The sequence below is a fragment of the Carettochelys insculpta genome, chromosome 6 (assembly GCF_033958435.1).
Source record: "Carettochelys insculpta isolate YL-2023 chromosome 6, ASM3395843v1, whole genome shotgun sequence".
Lineage (NCBI taxonomy): Eukaryota > Metazoa > Chordata > Testudines > Carettochelyidae > Carettochelys > Carettochelys insculpta.
This window is the reverse complement of record NC_134142.1, coordinates 28,112,706-28,130,615: the sequence shown is the minus strand read 5'-3', so window position 1 is coordinate 28,130,615 and position 17,910 is coordinate 28,112,706. Positions and strand designations below refer to the sequence as shown.

Genomic DNA, 17,910 nt, shown 5'->3' with positions numbered 1-17,910 from the left:
TTCAGAATCAATCTTTCGGAGTTTGATTTTGCATGTCTGGTAAAGATACACAAAATCTCTCTCTTTGGGGTCTTCAACCAACCTCTCTCTGGGTCTTCAGTCAACCCCCTGTATTTTTACTCTCACGAGGAGTAAGGGAAGTTGATGGGAAAAACACTCCCATCCACCTCCCTCAGTGAGGACAGAACTTACAGTTGACTGCAGATACGTCGATTCGAGCTACACAATTGCCATAACTAGAATTGTGTATCTGCAGTCGACTGTAAGGTCTAGTATAGACCAAACCTTATTTTGACAACTGAGCCAAAAAGTTTCTACAGTACCATAAAGTGTATTAACTGCTTGTTAGTTCTAAAAATTTGAAAAAAGTTATTGCCAATAATACACAATACCACTATTTTTCCAGAGTTCAAAATACAAACTGCCACTGTTTTTCAAATGCAAAAGTCAGAACAGAGTTGACTTGGATAGGAGAGTGAAGAATATACTTACAAAATTTGCAGATGGCACCAAGATAGGAGGGGTTACAAGCACTTTGAGTGCTGCTGGAGATCTCAGGGAAAGACGACCAGGGTGAATAGCTGGTATTGTGAGTGAAAGCACCATGGAAAGCTACGCCAAAAGGTTTTGTTGCAGACCAGGCAGAAGCACCAGGCTCTGTTACTGAGAACTGTGAGTGATGGGTAGGAGGAGCTGCAGAAACCGGAAGAAGGTTCTGCTGAGATTTGAGAGACAAAGCCCTAGGCTAAGCACAAGGACAATGGAGTCTCATGGAGAGAAGTGGCCCAGGGAATTTAAGCAGCATTAAAACAGCAGCTGTCTGCTGATTCTATCTTTAGAGCCCTGGGCTGGGACATGAGGCGTGGAGGGGCCTAGATCCCTCCCACTAGTAGCTACTGGAGGAGGGGGGAAGAAACCTAATCCTAAGTGACCAAAAGGGAGACACATTGGGGCCTGAGTTTCCTCTAATGTTGTCCATCCATGGGCAGAATAAGTTTTATGTGTATCAAGGGATACGAGGATGCGTACACCAGTAGAAACATATGCTACCAGCTGTGGGTGCTCTGCTAATCAGCTGGGAGGCATCTGAATCTCTGCAGGGTGGCTGCCCAAGAATTCAGTTTACAGGAAATACTGACTGAGACTTAATTTGGTTCTTTAGAAGGAAGAAAGGAGATACCATCATCACCCTTACTTTAAGGCTCTATCTCTAGCAAGGGAAGCCCTGGAGGCACTACTTGTTGTCTATGGGGGATTACAGTGAGAGATTATACAGAGGGCACTGGGATGGGTGCCTGGTTAACATGTACCCCAGAAGGGGTGTTTGATTTGCATAGTGTGACTAGGCTACAGGATCAAGTAGCTAAAAAGGCTAATAAACGGAGGCAGGGCAGGCACATGCACATGCACTTGACCAAATGGGGAGCACTTGCAGAAGTGAGTGCTACCCTGTTACAGTCATGCATTTGCAAAAAAGGCCAATATAATTCTGGAAAGTATTAACAGTTGAGTTATATGTGTCACATGGGAGATGATCAGCCTCATCTAGAGTGCCCAAAACAAAAAGGCATATGTGACCAAACTGGAGATATTCTAAAGAGCAACAGAAATTATAACAGGCTTAAAAAACATGACCTATAAAAACTGAGCAGGTTTAGTCTTGAGAAAAGAAGACTTAGGGGGACTTACAACAGTTTTCAAATATGCTAAGGATTGTTATAAAGAAGACAGAGATCAATGTTCTTCATGTGCACTGAAGGTAGGACAAGGAGTAAACAGGAAACAATAGCCCTCTTTGAGCTAGTGTCTGGTTAAAAGACAAAACCTGGCAAACAATGTTGATAGCAAGGGAATTTGAGTTGCAGACCTCAAGACAAGCATGAATGATCTCTGAAGCAGTCAGAAGAAGACTGATCTTCAGAAGATGATTGTCTTATCTAGTATCAGAGAGGTAGCCATGTTAGTCTGTATCTTCGAGAACAACAAGAAGTCCAGTGGCGCCTTACAGACTAACAGATAGTTTAGAGCATAGGCTTTTGTGGGTGAAAGCTTATGCTCCAAAATAAATGTCTTATCTAGCTTTCTGCCTTAAGCTCCAATGCAAAATGTTCTCAGTTGAGCATCCCTGTCCTAGAACACAAATGCAGTAACAAATGTGTTCTTCTTGGACAGGTGCAGAGATCTCTGTGCATTTCCAGGGATTCCATTATTTCTGCTGACAATCAGGAAGATCAATGGTCACTGAGAAGATTCCAACTTGAGACCAGTTAATAAGGGCAGGTGGATCTCCTGGATCTCTCCATATAATCCTACTAGTATTTCAAGATCTCTCATCTCAGGAACACGTTTTGCTTCACAAACACAAGTCAATTCCTCTCCTTTGACACTGACTTCTGGACAGGGTGCACAGTATTTTGTTTAAGTGCAAGAAACAAACATACAAATATTACTTTTCATAACAGCAGACATATAAGCTATCAAGTCTTTTTTTTTTAAATCAAAGAAGCTAAAGAAACAGCAGCAAAAAATACAAGAATTTGCCAAACACAATATTTGTGTTTCTATTTTGTTTAAGTCTAATAAAATAGAGAGATAACTGTATCTTATTTTAAATTACAGAGCCTGCAAAAATAAATTAGAATGATTTGGACATGTATATGTGCATATTTATTTGATTTTTCTAAAACACTTAATTTCAGGAAAAAATGTCATATTAGCCATAAGCAAAGTTGGTGGCTACGGTTTGAGACCACCAAAAATGTGTTGTGAGAACCTGTGCTATAGATTAAGTACACTAAAACATTTTAAAAAGTGTAGGAAACATGTAGATGAAGAACAAATAGTTCAAACCAGAACAAAAATGAAAAATAATTAAGACTGAAATTACAGCTTCCTTGAGGACATGTAGACAGTGGGTTTAAAATGACTTGGGAAAAAACAGTTGTAGTACTTTCACAACACGTTTTTGCAATCTTTCTGTCATGCATGACAGAGCCATATCTAAGGAGCATTAGCCACCCACTAAATTTATAGGTCAGAAAACCCAAAGCAACAAAAAAAAATTTCTTAAAATTGAACAATAATACTAACCTTCTTTAGTACACCAAGCACTTTATGTAAATTGCAAGGGCTCATAAGGTTTATCTTTCAAGTCTAGTGAAACTAGCAAAGGCTATTTTCGAAGTGCCCACTAGAGGGCACTGAAATCTTGTTAAAACATTATGTCTAATGGCTTTATTACACAAAGAGGGCTGCCCCACAGGACCAAATGAAGAAATTAACAAGCGTCTCTTATCTAGGGCACCTCAGAAGTCCTTTACATAAAGCACTCATAAAGCTTCTACTATAATATCTATTTTACAGAATGAGACCACAAGTCCACAAACACTAAGAAGTACCTTAACTTTACAAGTATTAAAGTACTAGTTTACTAGTAGCAAAGTTACATGTAGTAAATGTTTGCAGGACTGACAGCTTGAACAAACCAACCAAGGACTACAACCCACCTCTCTCTCTCTCTCTCTCTCACACACACACACACACACACACACACAATCATAGCCCCACATTGGAGCCCAGGAAATGGACCCCTAGCCTTCCTTGCTGATGAAGGGCAGTTAAGATTTTGGGGGGCACTTATTTACACACTTCATCAACTCCCCTAAAGAGAGAAGCCTACCACCTTTACAGCAACAACAAAGTCACATTCAGAGCTGTGATCTGACACAATATACCTTACCGACTACTACCCAATGTCCAATTTCCGATTTCTGTATAAAGTGATTGCATAATTTACAAAGCATGAACTCCAAGGACACCAGATTTCTGCTTCTATTTTGGAACCTGCTCAGCAGGACTTTACAACAAAATATGGTACAAAACCAATTTATGTTTAGCTGGATTGGACAGTCTTTCTTCATAGCCATGGACAGCTAGCAAAATGTCATATTTATGTTTCTAGATCTTCCTGGTATTTCATACAGTATGGCATAAGATGCTACTGACTTGGCTCAGAGGCCATTCAGAGTTGTATGGAGTTATGTTAATTAAATGGCACCTGTATTACCTCTGACTGGACCTAGATAGTTCTGGTGAGCAAACTCCTATGCCTTCCAAACACATACCTATAGCATTGTACAGTCCTATACCTAGCCCCCACCTAACTCAATGTTTATATAAACACATATTAAAAGGCTGAGACTATGCTCATACCTTGCAGTTACATCTCCATAATAAAAGTGTAAAAATGACTGGAACTAGCTATCCAAGTTAACCAAAGAAATCAGCACACAGATGATGACCAGCTGATTAAACACTAACACAGACAAAACAAGTGATGCTATTAACAAGAATGTGCTGTGAAGAACAAACTGACATCCTATCAACTTTCATCCAGGGTCAAGCCACATATAGTCAAAATGCACAGCCTTAAAATCTTCATTGATAATGGAGCCTCAAATATCAGCTGCTCCTAGAAATACACCCTTCTTCTGACAGTTAGCCAAGAGACTGAAAAATATTAATAGATACCGACCCAGCTCTAAAGATGCATGTTGATGTGACAGCCAGGCTAGATTACTGCAACACTATATCTAGGAATGAATATACAACGTCTGAAAAAAAAGTCAATTTGATTCAACCACTAGCAGAGCAAGATTCTACCACTCCCACTGCTTCCATAACTGTCCCTCATCTGAATACTAGGTCCATTTATAGGCCAGGAAACTATTTATCAAAGCACTCAGTGGTCTGGGTTTGAGCTATCACTTCCCTCTCCACAACCAGGTCCTTCTAGGACAGCACAGCCTTCTCTATTCAAGAACAGTGGAGCTGTCCATAATGCCAGCAGCAATCAGCCCACTGAAAGCTAGTCTTTCCTTCCAGAAAGCTGATTGACCTGCTATCTTGCCATCCTGAGATCAGATGCAAGATCCATCTCTCTGCCTTCACTTTCAAACAACATTTTTAAAAGCAGTTAAATTCCACTCAGTGTTACTGCACCTGGGAGGGCAGGAAAAACAACTGCACCAGACCACCTACTTATTTTAGTGTAAAGTGTTCAGACACCATTGCAGCAAGTGGAACTGTTCCCCAGATAATATATTAGACTTGATTTTATTTTTAAGACAAAAAGTTGATTTAAAAATAAAACCAGTGGCATCCGGGGAGCGGGGAGGCCTGGGGCTGATCCCTTAGAGGCAGCAGAGTAGTGGATACAGCACCTCTTACCCATTTATCCAGAGGGACCTGCGCCAGGGAGCCGGTGCCCTGGTACAGATCCAGGCTGAGCTGCTCCAGACTGAGTTTCTCCTGCAGGAAGTGTCCCAGGTACCTCTGCAGCAGGTACCTGCAGGCCCTTTTCTTGATGGATTCTGAGAAAGGCCAAGGCATGGTGGCGGGCGGGGGTCACTAGGCTGGAGCTGCAGGGCTGGGAAAAGGGGGCTACTCGCCTGAGGCACCGAGGGGCTGGTAGAGGGAGCTATCCGGCTCCAGTCAGCTCTGCTCGGGCAAGGGCTCCTTACGTTCGCCCCACTCACACCCCCGGGGGGCAAGAGCCCGCACCCTCCAGGGAAGAAGGCAATAAAGAGTAGATCCACCCTCACTGAGCCGCCGCCATGTTGTCGGCGCCTTGGGGGCTCCACCGCGGGGGTCGCGCGCACTGCCCCCAACCTCGGTCCCCTCAGCTGCCTCCTCCGTGCTTGTCCCCTCCCAATCTCTCCTACCCCGAGCCTCAGTGACGCGTGTGACGTTTCAGCGGAAGTGAAGTCACAGAGATGGGGCGGAAGTGACGAGAAGGACATGAGGCGGAAGTGGGAGTGGGTGGGAGTTCAGCCTCTAAGCTTATCTGCTGTGGTCGTGGAAGACGGGTGGGAGGTGCGTCTGCGGTGGACAGGTGACTGGGCTGGATGGGGAAGGGCCTTGCTCTATGGCACGTGGGGGAGCAGCGGAACGGGCAATTGAGAGTCCTTGGGGGCTGACGGGCTGTTGTGCTGAGGGGTCCCAGAGTCAGACCTAGGGCGGGGCCAGCATCTTCTGTGTGGCTATCACCGCATTGGCTGCTTTTCAGGCCCTTTTCGCCTGTGCTTCCCCTAGGCAGTTAATGGGGGAGTAGGGTCATTCTCCAGCGGCAGGCGCTGTGCTGCATTGGTAGTGCCTGTTTGGTCGCCTGGCCCTCTCGGTGTGAGGTGTGTTGCGATGCTCTGGGAGCTCCCTGCCCCGAGGACAGAATGGGGGTGCAGTGGGATTTTGCGTTACTCTTCGTACCGGGCATGACTTGCGTATTGTGACTATCTCAGAAAACGTAGCAATGTGTTCCACCTTTCTGTCTAGCTGTTAGCAAACGCTACAAACCCGCACATGAGTAAGCGGATCCAGAGAGAGGCTTAACGAATTGACTTTCATTACAGGCAAACAGCCAGCTTTGCTAACTCACTGCTATAAATATTGGTGACATTTCACTTTCACTCCCAAGAATTTGAGCTTTCCTTCTACTCAGTAATTTCCTACTTCTCTCTTCCTTTTTTTGTGCACCTATTGAGGCAGCTTTCCATTATTGGGGACCATCAGATGAGTTGTTTAGGGCTGACTGATGACAGCTTCTTGTAAAGCAGTATCAGTTGCTTGTATATTAAGAGCACAAAAATAGATGTGTGCATTATCAGCTACTCTAATACCATATGTTTGCTCACACAAATGAGAGTTTGTTATGCTGAAATTTTGTTGTTAATGTCCTGTCAAGACTCCTCAGCTAAAACCAATACTTGTTTTGGCCTGCTACAGGGCCCATACCTTTCTTTGGTTTTTAATGACATAGGCTGTATCTTAAATAGTTCTTTCTGTTTGGGGGCGGGGGGGAATCTCTTGTTTTATACCATTGATTTGGTATAATAAGCATTTGTGACCAATAAAGTTATATATATTTTTTCCAGTCACAGAATGGAGACTGATTACAATCCCATGGAGTTGTCCAGTAATATGGGGTTAGAAGAAGATTCTGAATATAAAGACACTGAAGGAACAGAGGTGAAGGATATGAGATTAGAAGCAGAAGCTGTTGTGAATGATGTTTTGTTTGCTGTCAGCAATATGTTTGTCTCAAAAAACCTTCCATGTGCAGAAGATGTGGCATATATCAACGTGGAGACAAGGGAAAGAAACAGATATTGCCTGGAGCTCACAGAAGCAGGACTCAGGGTAACTTGTTTATCCTTTATACAGCTTCTTTGTTTGAAAGGTATCTAGTAGAATTTTCAGTTGTCATCAAAGTACCATAATCTTTATTGAACATTTTTGAGAATCTATTTCGTGCTTCAAAATTCAGCTTTTTTAGGGAGCTACTAATATGTCACTTCAGTGGAATCCAAAAAGGGAGGATTTTACATACTTGTCTTGCCAAAACACATCTTACATGAATGGAAAAATGTTAAGTTAGAACTGATGCAATCACCATTATTTGAAGTAAAGCTCTGTATGTTGTATCAGTGGCATTGTGGGGTATGGTATATCATTTTAATGTTTCTATGCATGGTTAAATCTTGATCCTGTGTTCTGGTAACAGGTTGAAAACTAACTTGTGCTAAAGTTTATCATTCTGTAAAGATGATACACTTCAGAACTTTGTTAAAAATTTCTGACAAATTGGTACAACCTTGGAAACTAAGCCTTGAGGCTTTTAGTGTCCATGACGTGCACTATTGTCATACATCATTTTACTTCCAGAACTAAAGTGTTAAGTCCCATTATAGTCAATTACGCTCCCCTTTGGCTAAGGGTTATGTTTTAACAGCCTGTTTCAAAGTGACATAATGCATCCTCGTCTCTAATATACACAACAATACAATAGAGTTAGCCTAGATAATGAAAAGTAGATGTTTATCAGAAACCATCTATTGTATAGAATGGTAAAGTATCAGTGTTACAGGTGAATTTTACTGTAGTTCTTCAATCTTCTTGTCCCGCAGTTGTCTGTGAAAAGTGCACCAACATTGCAGCGGGTTTTAAAAAAAGTAGGCGATTACATTTTATGCAACAGACTAATCTTTAGCCTGTCTGTCATACTTAATGAGAAATACTAAATATTTATTTCTATGCATGTATCATCTCCTATTCATACCATTTAAATTGCTTGTGCAAATTCTCATGTCGAGAAATAAGAATTTCCAACTAAATTGAAAAGTAAGCTTCTGTAAGGTTAATATCTTTGGTTCTCTTTTGTGAAAAATTGCAAACTCCTTTTAAAGGACCAATTGTTACTAACATCTTTAGTCGGGAAGACAAAGTATAGGCTTTATTCAGCCAACTTCTCTTGGTAAAAGAGACAAGTTTTTGAACTTGCACAGAGCTGTTCTTATCTGGGGAAGGCACTCAGGGCTTGTCTGCCCTCAATGTGCGATACTGGAAGCAGCTGTGCCACTGTAGGGCAACAAGTTTAGGCACAACATATGTTGATGAGAGAGGTTCTTCCATCAGCACAGATGACCCACCTCTCTGAGATGTTATAATTAGGTAGGCAGAAGAATCCTTCAGTCAATCTGTCAAGGGGTTAGGTCAGCTAAACTACATTGCTCAGGGGCATGGATTTTTCACACCCCCAAACCACATAAATGTCAGCCTAAATTTTCAGTGTAGACCAGGCCTGAGTCACTTAAATACACTTCACATTAAATGGACTTTTATAATACGTCGTAAATGTTTATGTCAGATGGTTTATTCCATTTTGTGTTCAGCTGTGACAGAGTACCTTTTCTAGAGCTGAAGAGGAACACTGTCTAAGCCCAGAAGCTTGTCTCTTTCACCAATAAAATATATTACTTTACCCACCTTGGCTCTCTTTTCCTGGGACCAGCACCACTGCAAACCAAGTGTAGGTTTGTCATATCTGATAGTCCTTCTGTTTACTGTACTTATGTAACTAAATTTTGTGATTCTCTTATGGTTCCCATGATGAAATGACTATTCACAAAAAATTAACCATTGGTCTCTTTGCTACAGGTGGTTGGTTATGCTTTTGACCAGGCTGATGATGGCTTACAAACTCCATATCATGAGACTGTCTACTCTTTATTGGACTCTCTTAGCCCAGCATATCGTGAAGCTTTTGGCAATGCACTACTACAGAGACTGGAAGCTTTGAAAAGGGATGGGCAATCATGATTCAGTCTAGAAATAAGCACATGTTGGGGAATGGTTACTGACAGTGGGAATTCCTAGTGTGAGTTACTGAAATATTGCTTTCAGTTATAGCCAGAAATATATATTGTCTAAACATTTAGGTTCCTTACAGTAGTACTGACTTGTAAAATATCAGTGTTGCTATGGATTTGCTTTGTTCTCAAGGCCACTTTTTAAGCTATTTTGGTGGTAGTACCTTGTTTGTTTAATTCTGCTGTAGATCATCAGTGCAAAATGATTTGCTTTCTACAGCATTTAAAGAAATTCTCTTTGTAAAGCAATATGATCCAGTATTCTCTTTGAAGAAATGTCTTAATTGGTACCATGTAAATCTTGAATGCCATGTATGAACACAGTAATACTTAATGTGTCTACGTGTAAATTTTAACTCTGCTTCTTAAAACCAAATTTGAACTACTTGTTCTAGTTAAATTAATAAGAACTACTTTATTCCACTTAAAGATATATATTTCAGCTCAATTTCTTGTGTGTAAACCTGAAAACTTGTTGCTTCATTCATAGGATCTGCAGCTCACAGTATCATATGTTATTTGAACATTGTTTATTCTAGGCTTGTCTGTATTTTAAAATGCTACAGCCTCATTGTGGTTGCTGTGCCACTAGATTGCTTCAGAATCTCTGGCTGGAAGTTCCCTTCCCTGAGAGGTGGTGGCTAAATGAAAGAATTCTTCCATTGATTTACAATGGTCTATACGGGGATTTAGATTGGCTTAACTGCATTACCCAGGGGTGTACAGTTTTCATGGCCCTGACCAGCATAGTTAAACCAATTTGATTTCTAGTTTAGACCTGGCCTTGGTGTCAGTGTTTGAGTTAAAAGCAATGCTCAGTATTATGACACGTACCCCTGTCTGCCACAAACAGCATACTTCAAACAGTAAGCGAAATATAACTGTTGGTATATGAATGTATCCTCTAAATTGCAAATGAGCTAAGCACAGAAGTAAACTAGAAAAAGCAGGTGACGTTTTTTTTAAATTAAAGACTATATTAAATGTAGACCATACTAATGTTATAATTTTCAGAGGAAGGGGGAAGACATTTGAGCCTGTTTTACTATTCTAAATCTTTGTTTACATAATATAAAGAAGATACTCAAATATTTTTGCTTCAGCCTTTACTTTTTGCACTGCGGTACTTAGGTATTTCTGTAAGGCGTTTCTCCTAATTTGGTTGTACAGTGTCCTATTCTAAAGAACAGTAAGTATATAATGTATTGGTTTGAAACCAAAGGCTGTATGAAACCTTCAGATGTTGATATTGAAATGGGAGACAGGTATATATTTTCTATTTTATAACAAATACAAAGCTCTTTATAAACTTATTGTGTTACTGTAAGTTTTTAAATGTATGGGAGAGACTTTTTAAAAAGTATTCAGTTGGTTTAAAGCACCAGTACTATTGAATAATGGTCTATAATATGATCACTTATTTGCATTCTTGTATGACTCAATATTTGTGCATCCTTGATTACATAATTCTGCCTTTATTTTCCCATGTTTCATACTAGAAACAAAAAGTGAATGCGGATCCAAAGAGAGGTCTGTGTCATCAGCTGTTATCAACATGCTTCACTGACTTCAGTGGAGATAGACTGATTAATACTAGCTGAGGGACCAGTTAAGCAAGTTTTGTGGCGATTATGCTGTAATTATGACTGAGAAGGCCCCTACAGTCAAAGCTTCTGTTTTCAAGTGTAACATTTATATTTTATTATTTTCATAGGTTGAAATATCTTGCATTAATCCTCTGCCCTAACATTTAGTGTGTATTTTGGGTAAAAGTACTTTCATGCTCAGTTTCTTTGCAGGTGTGTGGCATGTCCTTTAATCCTCTATGAGGAAAATGTACGTTGCCTAATTTATATCTGGATATCTACCTTGTAACAATAAATATGTTCTTTCAATGACTAGACAATTGAATAAAGGCACAAAGTTACATATGGCCAGCTTTTTGTTCTCCTTGAGGAAATACACACTTTCCACTTACCTATTCTTTTCTAAGTTCACAAGTCTATAGTCTCCTCAAGCTGAAAGGGACTGCTGCACCATCCCTGCCCACTGTATTTGAAAGCTGTTGTTATGGAATAGATTTAAGGTCCCAACAAGGATCAAACTTGCAGCCCTTGGTTTACAAGTCTAGTGCACTAACAACTGAGGTATTCCTCAGACACTGCAAATTAGGTAAACTCATAGGACCTAAATCAGTATCCTTGGCTGCAGTATACCAATACATAAAAAACATTTAACATTGGTATCTTGAATTGCAGTGCAGGTTAGTGTAAAAAGGGGATGGAGATTAAGTGCTTCAGAAGCTGGTGAACAAGTTTAATCACTTAGGCTGTGTCTAGGCTACAAAAATAACTTTGAAGTAAGCAGCTTCGAAGCAGAGCATCTACTTTCAACTTCAAAGTAGGGCACTACTCCATTTCTGAGAATGGAGTGAGGGCTTTGGAAATTGGGCTCCCTACTTCAAAGTTAATGTTGAAGTAACGGACAATTGTGGGTGGACTCTCTGCTGGCTACTTTGATGTAGTGCCTAACTTTGAAGTTAGTTCCTAGTGTAGACGCACCTTTGACTGTGTCTAAACTTGCATTCTTCTTTTGAAAGAGGCATGCAAATGAGGGAAATTGAAATGCAAATAATGTGCAGATTTACATATCTGGTTCCTTGTTTGCATATTCATTCAAAAGTAAAGCCTTTCTTCTTTTGAAAGAGCTTATCTTCAAAAGAACACTTCTTCCCTTTTTCTATGGGAAGGATTCTTTTGAAGATGGGGGTTACCTTCAAAAGATCTGCGTCTACACTGCTTTTCTTTAGAGAGAATATGCAAATGAGGCACCAGATATGTAAATCTACACCTTATTTGCATTTTCAATGTTCCTCATTTGCATGCCTCTCTTGAAAGAGGCATGCAAGTGTAGACACAGCCTTAGTGTTCTCTTAATATGTTTCAAACAACTTTCTGCTCTCAGGCTGTCTCCTAACATTTTGAAGTAGGGCATTGATCTCAATATTGCCAAAGATTTTTGTTCTTTACTGAAGACGGTGCCATGTATTTAGAGCTCTGAATTGTAGATATGCTGGGAAAAGATTTCCTCCCTCTCCAGTTTAGTGCTGGGATGCAAATGTAAAATAGAATAAGATGACTCAATCTTTCTATAAAGAATGTTGCTGTTTGCTATTGCTATGCTTACATGAACTGGATGATCTAAAAATTACTATGAACACCTAAAAGACAGCTTTTAGGTGATCTGCATATTACTTTTTTTAAATACTGAAAACTATTTAAATACTATTATTTGCAATTCAGCTATGTACAACCCAGTAAGGTCCATGGAAGTTGTATGCTAAAGCTCATACCATATTTCAACCACGCAGTCAGTTGGTTGCAGTGTTTGGTATGTATTCTTTGCTGCATTAAGCTCAATGATACTTTTCTTCCTGTAATGCTGAGTTATAATAATTAAAATAAATTATATAAAAATATAATTAGTGCTGAGCTCTTTAGGGTTATTGACCTTGAAACAGTATCCCCATAACTTTTTGCTATAAATTGTAGGGTGGTCAGTTGCAGGTAAGGGCATGGAGCAGTTTTCATATCACACTGCCCTTCAGTACCTAGACCAAACCACAGAAGCTAATGATCCAACCTAAGCAGCCTAAACTTGGTGATTAAATCAATGTACATATGATAAGAAGACGGAATTGACAAAGGAGAAGTAAAAACCTGTGGGTATCAGTTGATCACAGGAGGACTATGATCTGTCAATGTGTGAGGTATTTCTATTATACATGGCACTGGTGAGATCAATGTTGGAATACTGTGTGCAATGCTGATTTCCCATGTTTCAGAAAGATTAGTTCAAAATGGAAGAGGTACTGAGAAGGGCTACTAGGATAAACCAAGGAATGGAAAACCTGCTTTATGAGAAGAGTTAGTGTGGCTTGTTTAATGTAACCAAAAGAAAACCAAGGGCAGATAGGTGGATAAAACTTTCTCCTTGGTATTTAAAAGCTAATGGGGACACAAGGAAAAAAAGGATGTAAATTGGACCTTTAACAGGTTTAGACTTTTAAATTAGGCTAAAGTTTCTCACTAACAGATACTTGGTTCCATGGGGGAAGAAGGGCAGCAAAAATCTTACTGGCTTCAAAAATCTTTCTTACTTGAGGAATTTAGGGAGGTGATGAGACTGCCTAAAATGGATGTAACTGATCTACAGCTGCCACCAGCAAATATCTGTAACAGCTGCTGATGAGACACTGGATAGGGAGGACCCTGAGTTAATACAGAAACTTCTTTCCCAGGGTTCTGGCTGCTGGATGTTATCCACAGGGTCAAGGTCTAACCTATTGCCATATGTGGGGAAAGAATTTTCCCCTGAGTGAGACTAGCAGACAGCAGGGGGAGGGGTTGCCTTCCACTGCAGCATGAAGCACAGGTCTCTAATAGGATCCACAATTTAAACCTAACAAATCATGATTTGACGACCTCAGGTACTTCAGCCAGAGATTCTGGATCTGGTAGATTCAGTAGGCTATAATATGCAGTACAGTATGTTAGACACGATGGTCCCTTATAGCTAGTGTTGGATTAGCCGTGGAGCCCTAGCTTCACCCAGCAGGTGCCGCTGGAGGATAGTGTTCCCGCTAGTCACACAGTCTAGCTCTGGGCACTCTGCTAAGCATCGTGGTGGCATTTGTGCAGCTGCTCAGGAGGGGTTCAAGCACACAGCTTGTGGGGAATGTTGCGGGGGTTGACCCTGTCCCATCAGAAGCTGCTGGGTTCGGAATATGCCCCCCAGTGCCCTCTTCTCCAGCAGAAGCATTGGAGGGAGGGAGGCCTCTGCGGTGCCTTCTGCCCTTGTTGGAAGCCAGGGGATGGCAGAAGCCCTGGGGCAGGAAAAGTCCAGTTGGCCAATCCCCACCCGAGGAAACTTAGTGTCCCTATCCGTGTCGGGAGCTGGGGGGGGAAACCCCTATGACCAACCTCGCTCTCGGGCAGACGCCCCCTCATCATAATCCTCCGCAGAAGCCCAGCCCCCCACTGCGGTGCTGGGAGTGGAGCAGCGCTCACCCCGCTCTACAGCCGCAGGGCGGCGCAGAGGGACATAGCTGAAGGAGGAGCGGACTGGGGCTGGGACAGCAGCTTTGCCCCAGGCTTGGGAAACCTTAATCCATCCACCTCTCCCGGTGTTTAAGGCAAAGCATCCATAAGAGTCACGGGCCGCGGGTAAAGCAAACATCCCCCGCCCCGCCCCGCCCCGCCCCGCCCCCGCGGCGCCTTTTTATGGGTTGTCAAGTGCAATGAGATGTTTGAAATTACTACAGCACGTTATTTTCCCGTCCACAGTGAGCTTAAAAGTGATGAGGTTCTGCCGCCCACCCCCCACCAGCGGGAGCCTCCCTGCCCGCCCGCGGCAGCCGCCCGCCCTCGCCTGGGCAGGGGCGGGGAATGCGTTACCGCTTGGCTTGGTCGCTTAGCAACGGCCCGGCTTCTCAGGCGAGCGCCATGGCTGAGGAGGAGGAGGAGGTGGCGGCGGCCGAAGGGACCATTCGGAGCCCGAGGGTCTTTCTAAACCATCTGGACTCCTACAGCGGCAGCAGCCTCGGGAAGGTGACAGCGGGGTGAGGGTCCGTGGGAGGGGGCCGGGCTGCGGGACCCCCGAGCCCCTCTCAGGCCGGCTGTCCCAGAGGGGGAGCAGCTTGCTGGGGTGCGGCTGATGCAAGAGCCCGGCCTCGAGAGCAGCCAGCCGCATGCCTCGGCACCGCCGCTGCTGGATCAGCGGTGCCTTCTGCCTTGCTTGTCGCCACCGTCTTTCGTTCTCTTCTGACTGTCCCGTAACAAGATGGTGGTCACGGCTGACCACGGCACCGGTATCCAACATTGCTCTGTTCCAACCCTGGCCAACTCCTAACGTGATCAAGCTCTTTCTGGGCGAAGACTTCATTTGATCTTAATCTGTTTGCCAGTTCTTTTGTGGAAGTGGCAGACCCCGAGGCAAAGAATGCATTGGCTTCGCTGGCTAGCGCTTTGAACCCTGCTCAAAGCAACATTTTTTCCATGGTGCAAACACTTGGATTATGAGACCTCTCAAACATATGGCAATACTCTAGAAATGGGATGTGTGACAGAAGGGTAAAAATGTAGGGTTGGAAAGGATCTTTGGAGATCATTACGTCCAACTTCTTGCGCTGAGGGGGGACCAAGTAAACCTCCACCAGTGGTTCCCCACTTGGGGTCTGCAGACCCTTGGGGATCTGTGAGGGTATTGGAGGGAGTCTGTGAAAAAAATAAAAGGTAAAAATAATCATAGAAAATAAGTTTTAAATAAATTGCAAAATTACAAGCAGTCACTATTTTTAAATTAAATATCTTCCAATAACATTGTTAATTGCTGTCTGAAAATTTGTTGTGGTTTCCTTTTGCATTTAATTAAGTATACATAGTGGCTAGAATTGGCTTTTTTGTAGGGAGACCATATTTCCCTAAGCCAAATACAGGACACCTGGGGCTGGCTGTGGCTGTGGCTGCCAAGCAAGTGCAGCTCCCTGGCTGCCCCATGCCACAGGGCCTCGGAACAGGGCTGCCAGCCCATGGGGGAGCTCCCTGGTTGCCGGGGAGTTTGCCCTGTAGAAAGATGGGGCCTTGCCAGATGACCCATGCCACCGGCCACTAGAAATGGGGAGGCCACTCCAGATTCTCCCTATTCTGTGAGGAACCTGGAGTGGGGCTGCAAACCTCCCGGTAAAGCTCCTGGGTTCCCCAAGTTGTGGGGAGTCATGAATGGTGCTGCAGCTCTGCCGGTGTGGATCCTGGTTTCCCTGAGCTGTGGGGAGCCGGAACAGGGCAGCAGTACCTCCCCCCCACATCACCCCAACATACCCACTGTGTGTTCCCTGCTGGTTTCCTCTCTAGCCTGTACACATAGCCACTGACTACGTGTTCACTGGCCAGCAGCTGTGCCTGCACTGATCGGGGGAACTGCAGCTCAGCAGAGGGCGGGAGTACAGGGCCTTTAGCCCTTTTGTTAAAATAAGTTATGATGCCTTCCTGGTGCCTGAAATACAGGACTGTCCCGGTCAAAATGGGATGGCTGGTCACCGTACTTTGGTGGAGGTCCTCAAACAGTTTGGGGGAGAGGGTGATTGGAGGTCTGCACTAATGAAAAAGTTGGGAACCACTGACCTAGACAATCCCTGACAGGTGTTTGACAACCTTGATACTTGAAAACCTCCAATACTATGGATTCTACTGCCTCCCTTGAAAGTCTGCTCCAGTAGGCTGTGTCTACATGTGCCCCAAACTTCGAAATGGCCATGCAAATGGCCATTTCGAAGTTTACTAATGAAGCGCTGAAATGCATATTCAGCGCTTCATTAGCATGCGGGCGGCAGCGGCGCTTCGAAATTGACGAGCCTTGCAGCCGCGCGGCGCGTCCAGACGGGGCTCCTTTTTGAAAGGGCCCCGCCTACTTCGAAGTCCCCTTATTCCCATGAGCTCATGGGAATAAGGGGACTTCGAAGTAGGCGGGGCCCTTTTGAAAAGGAGCCCCGTCTGGACGAGATGCGCGGCGGCAAGGCACGTCAATTTGGAAGCGCCGCTGCCGCCCGCATGCTAATGAAGTGCTGAATATGCATTTCAGCGCTTCATTAGTAAACTTCGAAATGGTCATTTGCATGGCCATTTCGAAGTTTGGGGCACGTGTACACACAGCCGTAGAGTGCTTAACTATCTGTATTTAGAAAAAATTTACTAATATGTAACCTAATCTCTCTTGCTGCAGTTTAAGCCCATTACTTTTTGACTTACTTTCAGTGTACTTGGAGATCTCCTCAGTCTTCTTTTCTCAGAACTAAATAAATGTGTCTGGTTTTTTTTATTACCTTTCTTCCTCAGAGGTCATATTGTCTAAACCTCTTATCATTTTTGTTGTCCTTATTTGGATCCTCTCCCTTTTGTCCATATCTTTCTGAAAATGTGCTCAGCAAACTGAACACTCCGAGATGTTACCCCTGCTGATTTGAGTGGGACAGTTATCTGTGCCTTATCTATGATAGGCCTGTTAAATACACCTGGAATTATAACAGTCTTTTTTTTTTGCAACTACATCATACTGTTGACTCATTCGATGTGTGATCCACTACTACCCAAAGCTTCTTTTGTGCAGAAGTACTTCTTAACCAGTTTTCCCTCACTTTGAATCGGTACATTTGATTTTTCCTTCTTAAAAGTAGTACTTTGCCACTTTTCTTTATTGATTACATCCTGATTTCAGATCAATTCTCCAGTTTCTCAAGGGCATTTTGAATAATGCTGTCTTCCAAAGTGTTAGTCATCCTACCCACATTGTGATCTCCTTCTTCACATGCTTTCTGCTTCATTGTCCAAGTCATTAAAGTGGTGAATAAAACTGGACCCAGAACTGAACCTGCAGGATCCCACTACACTAAAAGCTCGGTTATACAGCACCCAGATAAGTGGCACCTTGTGTTAACTGGCATACTGTGTTTGCAAGGCCAATGGAGCTGGTTACCTGGCTGGGGCCATTGGATTGTCTGGCACCTGCAGTTCCCATGGGTTGCTGGATAATAGTTGTTTTACTGCATATATGTTCTCCCAGTTTGACACTGATGACTTTGGTTTGAATATGATGTTTCAAACATTGTATACACGTTATCAACAACAACAACCATGGGCTCAGTGCCCATTGG

At 43.0% G+C, this 17,910-nt stretch overlaps 3 protein-coding genes across 9 annotated transcripts in view; 2 read left to right on the top strand and 1 right to left on the bottom strand.

The window, feature by feature from the left end:
- The window catches only part of ATG2B (autophagy related 2B), a 92,730-nt gene extending 87,066 nt beyond the window's left edge, over positions 1-5,664 (bottom strand). For both annotated transcript variants that reach the window (XM_074996558.1, XM_074996559.1), the window contains exon 1: positions 5,230-5,664. In XM_074996558.1, the coding sequence (XP_074852659.1) occupies positions 5,230-5,391 (162 nt within the window). In that variant the 5' untranslated portion in view covers positions 5,392-5,664. The remainder of the gene's footprint in view (positions 1-5,229) is intronic.
- A 158-nt stretch (positions 5,665-5,822) lies between these two features.
- On the top strand, positions 5,823-11,676 carry GSKIP (GSK3B interacting protein). 3 transcript variants are annotated; one of them, XM_074998722.1, is made up of 3 exons: positions 5,823-5,874; positions 6,930-7,194; positions 8,992-11,676. In XM_074998722.1, exons 2-3 carry the CDS (start codon positions 6,937-6,939, stop codon positions 9,151-9,153), a joined length of 420 nt encoding a protein of 139 aa, XP_074854823.1. In that variant the 5' UTR covers positions 5,823-5,874; positions 6,930-6,936; the 3' UTR covers positions 9,154-11,676. The 3 variants fall into 3 exon arrangements, with proteins under 3 accessions (XP_074854823.1, XP_074854822.1, XP_074854824.1); XM_074998721.1 differs by having other exon boundaries at positions 5,833-5,893; XM_074998723.1 differs by lacking the exon at positions 5,823-5,874 and adding an exon at positions 5,956-6,185.
- Positions 11,677-14,707: 3,031 nt separating this feature from the next.
- Positions 14,708-17,910, top strand: part of AK7 (adenylate kinase 7) — a 70,720-nt gene continuing 67,517 nt past the window's right edge. For all 4 annotated transcript variants that reach the window (XM_074998719.1, XM_074998720.1, XM_074998718.1 and 1 more), the window contains exon 1: positions 14,708-14,812. In XM_074998719.1, coding sequence (XP_074854820.1) covers positions 14,708-14,812 — 105 coding nt within the window. The remainder of the gene's footprint in view (positions 14,813-17,910) is intronic.